This window comes from Aythya marila (assembly GCF_965140915.1).
Source record: "Aythya marila genome assembly, chromosome: 1".
NCBI lineage: Eukaryota > Metazoa > Chordata > Aves > Anseriformes > Anatidae > Aythya > Aythya marila.
The window spans coordinates 1,853,143-1,862,039 of record NC_139042.1 but is presented as its reverse complement, the minus strand read 5'-3'; the positions used below and the strand labels follow the sequence as shown (position 1 = coordinate 1,862,039).

Genomic DNA, 8,897 nt, shown 5'->3' with positions numbered 1-8,897 from the left:
GGGGGTCTGCGGGGCCATCCTTGGTCCCATTGCTGGGTGTGGGGGGTCCCAGAACAAATCCCATACCAAGTCCCATACATGGTCCTATAGATTAAGGGGGTCTGGCCCCAGTGCCATCCACGGTCCCATTACCAGGTGTGGGGATCCTGCCCTGATCCCAGTCCCGATCCCAACCATGATCCCATTACTGGGGGGGGTTCCAGCTCCGATCCCATTTATGCTCTCATCATTAGAGGGGGGGTCCAGCCCTGATCCTATTCTCTCTGCCATCACTGGGGGGGGTCCAGCCCTGATCCTATTCTCTCTGCCATCACCAGAGGGGGGTCCAGCCCCACTCCCAGCCCCTGTCCCATCCCCAAAGGGGGGGTCCATCCCCTTTCCCATCACACGGGGGGGGTCCAGCCCCGTTCCCATCCCCAGCCCCGATCCCCTCGCACCTCCCGGGGGCGGTGCAGCCCCGGGTCCCTCCCTCCCCATCCCTTCTCCGCCCCCCCCCCCCCGCCCAGCGCCGCGCCCGGTGGCTGCGGGAGGCGGCGGCGCGGCCCCGGCGGCCCCGGGAGCACGGAGCGGGCATGAGCGGAGCGGGGACAGGTGACATGGGGACACGGGGGGACATGGGGGACATGGGGGGGTGTGGGGGGCATGGGGGGGTCGGGGGGGACACGGGAGGGTCGGAGGGATGGGGATAGGGGGGTCCGCACGCAGCCGGGTTGGGGAGCGGGGCGCAGCTGGGGAAGGGGAAAGGGAGAGAAAGTGACCCAAATTGGGGGCTGGGGGGGAAGGAAGGGAAGGGAAGGGAAGGGAAGGGAAGGGAAGGGAAGGGAAGGGAAGGGAAGGGAAGGGAAGGGAAGGGAAGGGAAGGGAAGGGAAGGGGAGGGAAGGAAAAAGGAAGGAAAGAGGGAAAGAAAAGAAAAAGAAAATGAGAAAGAAAAAGAAAAAAAATAAAGAAAATGAGAAAAAAAAAAAGAGAAAAGGAAAGAAAATGAGAAAAAAAAAAACGAGAAAAGGAAAGAAAATGAGAAAAAAAAAAGAGAAAAGGAAAGAAAATGAGAAAAAAAAAAAACGAGAAAAGGAAAGAAAATGAGAAAAAAAAAGAAAAGGAAAGAAAATGAGAAAAAAAAGAGAAAAGGAAAGAAAATGAGAAAAAAAAAAAAGAGAAAAGGAAAGAAAATGAGGAAAAAAAAAGAGAAAAGGAAAGAAAATGAGAAAAAAAAAGAGAAAAGGAAAGAAAATGAGAAAAAAAAAAGAAAAAGAAAGAAAATGAGAAAAAAGAGAAAAAGAAAAAAGAAAGAAAATGAGAAAGAAAAAAGAAAGAAAATGAGAAAAAAAAAAGAGAAAAAGAAAAAAGAAAAAGAAAAAATTAAAAAGAAGAAAGAAAAATAGAAAAAGTAGAAAAAAGAAAAGAAAGGAAAGGAAAAGGAAAAAAAAAAAAAAAGGAAAGAAAAGGAAAGAAAAGGAAAATGGGAAAATAGGAAAATAAAAATAGGAAAAGAAAAAAGGAAAAGGAATGAAGAAAAGAAAAAAGAGAGAAAAATTGACCCAAAGCCAGGGCGGTTCGGCTTGGTTTGGCTCAGCTCGGTTTGGTTTGTCTCGGCTCGGTTCAAGGGGTTCAGGGTGAGCTGGGGGCAGCTCCTGTCGGTGCTCCGCGCCCCCTCTGCTGTAGGATTTCTGCACTCCCCCCTCTCCTTCCTGCACTTTTTTTTTGGGATGCTCACTCCGGCATCACCCAGACCCTCACCTTCCACCCCACGATGCCCCTTTGGGAACCCCTAACCCCAAAACCACCGTCCTGCCCCGGTGCTGGGGGGCAGGTTTTGGGGTGAACGTCTCCTTTCTCTTTCTGTTCCGGTTTCCTTATCGTGCCCCGCACACCGGGCTGCCTTCCTGTGCCTCCCCCAGCGGTGGGACCGTGACCCCAATGCAGGGCTCGTGACTTCCGAAAGTTGGTTGCTTCATCACAGCCAGGCACACTCCTGAGTTCCTCTTCCTCATTCGTGTGCCTGCAGAGGGAACCCCATCCTTCAGCCCGAGAGATGGGGACACCCCAAATTTGTCCCCGTTTCACGCTGAGCATCCCCCGTTGGGGAGCGAACGAGCCACGGAGCAAACCCCCTTTTACACCCATGAGGCAGCCTGTGTGTAGGATTTCCCCCTGCCCTCCTGTAGGGTTTTGTGTAGGTTTGGTGCTGCTTTGACCCCGCAACAACCACCGGTGCTGTGGGCGAGCCCGATAATTGCCTTCCCCCTGGGATCAGCCCCTGGTTATCTCCCGCTGGGTTTTGCCAGGGGTTACTGCACGTCTGGGTGATTCCCTGAGTTGGGGCAGAAGGAAATTTCCCCCCGACCCACGAGAAATGCCTGAACTGGTAGCTTTAATTACACACGAGTGGCTGTGCTGCTCATTCCCTAAATAATAACCCCCAGCTTCAGCTAACCGGGGCCGTCCTCCCCGCAGGAGGGGTCGGTACCGCCCGGGGAGCAGAGGGACATCGAGTCAGTCATTTTTAAGTCATTATTAAGTCATTTAATATTTTATCCAAATTCTCCCCTTTTCATCTTGGGTCAAGTTATTACTTTAAAAAAATATAAATCTAGTAAACCAAAACTCCCCAAAGCCCCTTTTTCTTCTGGTTCCAGGGGCCAGGAGGGGAAACTGAGGCACGGGACCATGGTGAGGGCTTTTGGCTCCTTTCCTCACCGGAGGAGAAAGGAGCCAAAAGGAGCCACATGGATAGAGCAGATGAAAACCACACCGCTCAGCAGGGCTCCGATTTCACCCAGTCCCATCTCACCCCTCCCGACCCCACAGGCTCGGCAGTGTCCGTGCAATCTGCCTGTTTTTTTGGCTGCGGAGGATTTTGACCTCGGTCCCAGAGGAGAGCGAGTGACACCGGGTTGTTCCCTTCCCAGCCTCTCGAGCAGGTCCCGGTACGGAGCAGGGGTTTTGACGAGTCCCTTAAATGCAGAAAAAACACCCGCTCGCTCTCCTCGGGGCCATCGGAGCCGTCAGGAGCAAAAGGGAGGCTGCAAAATGAGGCTAAAAGCTGGATTTGGCGATTCTGCCAGTGCCACTGGGGTGACCTTGGTGCATGCGCTCCTGCTGCCCCATAGGGACACCTCCGTGTCCCCTGCCCAGCCATGGCAGATCCTATTACAGGGGATTTTTGGGATGTGGGCATCAGAAGGATTTTTCCAGCTCAGTTCCTTCGAGGTGTCACGGCGAGGGCTGCCCCTGGTGCCACCGTGCCCCAGGCAGCCGCGGGTTTTGGCACCGTCCCTCGCCTCGGCTGGGGATGCGACAGGGGCAAGGGGCTGGATGGCAGACACTAAAGGGTTTGTTTCAGGGATTCCGGGCAAAACTGAGGAGAAAAGTAAAGAAAGAAAAGGAAAAAAAAAAACGTATTTGCAAAAAGGATGAGGAGGGGGAGCGTGCCTGCGAGGACAAGGCTGCTTTGTGAGCGGGGCTTTGTGTCTGGGTGCCCTGCTGGAGCCAGCCACAGAGCCCTGCTTGCTGGTTTTCCCAAAAGTGAGGGTGTGTGTCTTGGTACATCGAGGAGAGTGGCTTACAGCGGTGGTGGCTGCAGGTCTGCGAGGCTCAGGACACTAAACCACATCCCTAAGCACCACGTCCAGCCTTTCAGGAGCAGGACACCTCTGGGTCGGGGCAGCGTTTGTGCACAAGGACATGTCCACGCCATCCCACATGAGGTGGTGCAGGGTTAGAGCTGGGTAGAGCCAATATTTGGTCTTTTTTTTGTCTGCTCTCACTTAAAATCCTGATGGGATTTGGTCGGGACACATCCCTGGTGCTCGGTTTGAAGGCAGCTTCACCAAAACTCATTTTATGCAGCAGCTCCACGCTGGGCTTGTCCCGTGGCCCCGTTCCCCTGCCGCAGGGTGCAACCTCAGCCCTTTGTTTCACTGGAGGTCGGGGCAGCTCGTTTGACGGGAAATGAGGCAAATCCATTTTAATTGGATTCCTGGCTGGCGGGCCGGCCGAGCGATCGTGTGTCAGCGGGGCCGTGGGCTGTACAAAGGGGCCCTTGTGCCTCCTGGCACAGCCAGGGCCGGACCCCGTATGTCTGCGGAGGCTCTTTCTGGTCCTTGTTTCTCTCCTCAGCAGCTCGGTCCCGGGCAAAAACCAACCTTGTGCAAGCATGGGCAGACCTGGTGGTGGTGGTGGTGGTGGTGGTGGTGGTGGTGCTGGAGGAGCAGCTCTCAGGGCCAGAAAGCAGGCCCAGCGAGATGCCCACCATCAGCATCACAAGCAAAACCCGTGGCATTAAAAACCCCGTGGCATTATAAACCCATCGTCATCAACAACAAAGCAACTTTGTCCTCCAAAGCCCAGGCAGGGCCAGTCCAGAAGGTGCTGAGGACCTCTGCAGCCAGGGCCCTGCCAGTCTCGGGGGCTGCTCACTGAGGAGCACAGTTCCCTTTCTTTTTTTTTTTTTTTCCCTTTCCACCTGTGTTTTGGTAGGACCTACTTCTCATGATCTCAGCCAAAATCACTCGTGTGGATGTCTGAGCACAGCCGGGGCGTTATTGCTGCTCTGCATCACAGGAGACCAAATTTCTGCGTGACCCTGGTGGGAAGGGAGGCTCAGGGCATGACCTGGGGCTTGCTGCTGACAAGGAGCAAGTTTTGGTTTCCCCCTCCAGCTGCAAGAGGAGGATAACCAGAACCCCCTTTATCAGCTCAGCCCCCAGTCCTCCCTGCTCGGGGCTCTCTCTTGCATCCACACCCAACGCGCTGAGGGGGATGCGATGGCACCAGGCACGCGCTGCCACCTCCCACGTCCTTGTCACTTGTGCTAATGAGCCATGTCCGTGGGTCACTTTCGGATGGATAAAGCCAAAAGTTGCTGGCAACGTGGGTGGGAGGCGAGAGGAAAGGTGCAAATGTGGCAATGAAAAAAAAAAAAAAAGGCACATGCATGTCACAGCACCACCACGCTGGGGTTTCCTTGCTTGCTTCACCTTCCCCTGGGGACTTCTCGCCCTGTCGTGTCCTCACAAGCTCTTTTTTCCCCCCCAGGGTGATGGCCAACCTTACAACTCCAGCCTGGACCCGAGTCCTCAACAGCTCCTCGGGGCCGGGCGGTGTGGAGGACACCTACAAGTGCATCTTTGACGAGGACTTCAAGTATGTCTTGCTGCCCGTCTCCTACGGCATTGTGTGCGTGGTGGGGCTCTTCCTCAACCTGCTGGCCCTCTACGGCTTCATCTTTAGGATCAAGACCTGGAACGCCTCCACCACCTACATGTTCAACCTGGCCGTGTCCGACACGCTCTACGTGGTCTCCCTGCCCCTCCTGGTGTACTACTATGCCATGGGGGACAACTGGCCCTTCGGCGTGGGCTTGTGTAAGATAGTCCGCTTCTTGTTTTACACCAACCTCTACTGCAGCATCCTCTTCCTCCTCTGCATCAGCATCCATCGATTCCTGGGCATCTGCTTCCCTCTCAAGTCGCTGCGGTGGGGCCACGTCCGCTACGCCCGGCGGGTTTCGGTCGTCGTCTGGGTGGTGACGGTGGTGTGCCAGTCCCCCGTGCTCTTCTTCGTCACCACCAGCGTGAGGAGGGACACCATCACCTGCCACGACACCTCCAGCAAGGACCTCTTTGGCCAGTTTGTCATTTACAGCTCGGTGATGCTGGTGCTCCTCTTCTGCATCCCCTTCCTCATCATCATCGTCTGCTACTGCCTGATGGCCCGGCGGCTCCTGCAGCCCACGTGGGGCATCTCCCGGCTGTCCCGATCCAAAAAGAAGTCGGTCAAGATGATAATCATCGTCTTGGTGGTCTTCATCGTTTGCTTTCTCCCTTTCCACGTCACCCGTACCCTGTACTACTCCTTCCGGAGCTGGGACTTGAGCTGCCAGACCCTGAACGCCATAAATTTAGCCTACAAGGTGACGCGGCCCCTGGCCAGCACCAACAGCTGCTTGGATCCCATTTTGTATTTCTTAGCGGGACAGAGGTTTATGAAGTTCGCAGGCCACAAAATGCCGGGGAAGCCTCAAAACGAGATGGCCCTGGGAATCGTGCCCAACAGTCCCCTGGGAACCAGCAACGACACGGACACCATAGCCAAGGGCGTGAAGTCCTAGATCTGCCCCGACACGGCGCGATGGCCACCAGGTTTGTCCCACGTGTGACGGGAGATGAGGATGCTCCAGGGCCCGTGGCTTTTGGGGTTTGCACCCACCTCGGCGTGGTCTGCGATAAACACGCTCCTATGCACGTCGGCGTTTTGGGGAGTGTTTTTTTTCGGGAAGGTGCTGCTGAGGTTGTACGGACAGACCCCGTGCTTGTGCCTCTTCGTCACTGAGTGGCACCTCTCCGACTGTGAGGCTGGGTGACCTTCTGTCACGGTCACAACATCTGCTGAAAAGTCACGCCGTGGATATCTTGGATCGTGTTCCCAAGCAGAACCATGTGCAAAAGGTCCCCTAAAGAAACGTCTGCCTCCCTCCAGCTTCCCTGGCCTGTAATTAGCAGGCGTTTATCAGGCTTGCCGTGCCTTGGCAAGGGAAGAAAGGCTTTGGGGCGCCGAGGAGCGTCAGCTGTGGTTTTGATAAACAGGTCGATAAAAATGGCAAGTGCAATTACCGCCCGCAGCGGGGACGGGACTCCCCCAGCTTTGCATCCCTGGAGAAATGCTTCCCATTAATTGGGGTGCTGGTGCTCCATTTAACTGGGGTTACTGGTGCCAGCAAGCGGGTCCCCTGGAGGGTCTCCAGTGGGGTCAACTTCCTACCAGAGACCTGCTGGTGCTTCCCAAAAACATAAACCTTTGAAAAACCTACAGGGACTCACTGATTTGGGCTGCTGCCTTTAATTATCACCTCCAGATCCTTAAAAGTTAGGGGGAGCTCCTCATGGCTTGCTTTTAGCCCTCTTATAGGGTCTCGTGTTTCCAGCAAAGCAGTGAAAGATGTTGCCCAGCCCCTTGGCTAAGTGCTGCCACGTCCCCATTGCTGCTCCCTGTGATCCCAGTAATCCCAGTTCCCCTCTGGAGCCGCTCGGCCCATTCCTTACTGACAGCGTGGTCTTTCCCTGGGAAATTCGGGAATAAACCCTGGAAATTCAGGAATAATTCGGGTGCTAAGACCTGTGTCCAGGATCTATGCCAATAAACGTGGTGCTGAGCTTAACCCTAGTCCTGTCTGAACCCCAAAATTAGGCCAGTTCAAAGAAAGCAGGCACAAAGCACTTCCCCAGGAGGTCCACGTGGTCTTCCTCCCTAATTGCTAGGTTAGGGAGTCGGGAGCCCAGGCCCGTGGTTTCCTTGCCCAGCTTTGCCACGAGGATGCTGATTCCTCACCCCAAAAAATGAAAAGAGCTGGCCGAGTCCCATTTAGTAACACAGCCCTGGCTCTATTTTAGGGTTAAGCAAACACTTCGGGTCCCAGTTTAGGGCAGTTCCTCCGAGCTTTTCGTAGCTTCTCCTGTCCCTCCTTCCCATAAAGTGGCTTGGGGGAGATAGAGACGTGCCACGACACAACTGGCCGGGTTCAACTGGGGTGACTGGGACCGTTCGGGGCTAACTGGGACGTTCCTGTGGTCCCAGCTCGGTGGAGTCGTGGTCCCCTGGAGGGCTCCTGTCCTGACCAGCAATGCCACGGCCCCAGGAGGCGAGGGAGGGGACTGTCTCGGTCCCGAGCACCATCAGCAAAGAAAACCAGGGCATTTGTAGGGTGATTCATCTCATCCCTGAGCGAGCTTTTAAGGAGGGGTTGGGTTCAGGCAGGCGTTGCACCGTGGCAGGACTTTTTTTACCCCGAGGAGAGCCGGGTGCCTGGCTTCATGGGGAGGGTTGCAGGGGGTCACCGAGGCGAGACAAATCACGGGGAGAAGTGAACTCGACCGAAACGCCGAGCAGGTACAAACGTTTCTCCAGGCCAGGTCTTGCCTGGCCTCCCGCCGTTGCCAAAAAAGCAGCGTGAACGCCAAGCTGCGTGCTCTGAATCACTCAAGAAAATGGGCTCCAAGTTCAGCCCTGCGGTCCTCGGTGAGCCCACCTTGGCTTCAGACCATCGCTTTGGGGTCCCTCCGTGGTCCTCGTCCTGCTCTGTTCTGCTGGAGAGCAGTCGGAGGGGTCCCAACTGGAAACTTAAATATATATATATATAATTTTTGTTTGTTTGTCGAGGCACTAACTTATACTAAAAAGCAAAAAAAAAAAAAAAAGTGGGTTTTGTGACAATAACTGTACATTTTTATTTTTGTAACGTGCCAGACATCTCAGATTTCTTAGAGTAAATAAATTTATTTCTACAACGAGCTCTCTTCTGCCGTCTCCTCCGATGTGTACCGTTAAGCACATCCCTACAGGTGACCCAAGTGTCCCTTTGGACCTCCAAAGCCACCAAGGAGGCTTCAGCCCTGTCCCTAACCCAGCCCAGGGGGGGTCCTGCAACGATCTACAGGGTGCCCATGGGCATTGGACCATCCAGTGCTGCCCCATAACTGCAACAGGCTGACCCCAAACCTCAGATTTATCCCCCAAAGGTCTGGGAAGGGGTCGGGTGGGGTAGGAAATGCCCTGCAAGAGCCCACTGCTTCTGCAGTCTATGTGCCAAAAAAAAAAAAAAAAAAAAAAAAAAAAAAATTTCTCTTTGAACCTTGACCCCAACTGATGTCCCTTGAGGTCAACGCTGTCCTGGGCCCAATACAACCAGCTCTGGCAAAAAAAAAAAAAAAAAAACACAAAAACACAGGGGCAGAGAGAGATATAGGGGCACTGCAGGACTTTATAGGGGCCAAAAAAGCCCTGGTTTTTGTAGCATGGACAGCTGGACTTTTTGGTTGTGTCACACATCTCCCCGGGCTTGGCGGGTAGCTTTTCCTAGGCTGCTCCTGTTGGAGACCAGATGTTGCTGGATTAAGGC

The 8,897-nt window shown here is 54.3% G+C and overlaps 1 protein-coding gene across 1 annotated transcript; it reads left to right on the top strand.

The window, feature by feature from the left end:
* The first annotated feature begins 517 nt into the window (after positions 1-517).
* P2RY2 (purinergic receptor P2Y2) lies at positions 518-8,567 on the top strand. The gene is made up of 2 exons (XM_082764307.1): positions 518-591; positions 5,039-8,567. The coding sequence occupies exon 2, from the start codon at positions 5,043-5,045 to the stop codon at positions 6,111-6,113; it is 1,071 nt and encodes a 356-aa protein (XP_082620433.1). The 5' UTR covers positions 518-591; positions 5,039-5,042; the 3' UTR covers positions 6,114-8,567.
* Positions 8,568-8,897: the final 330 nt, after the last annotated feature.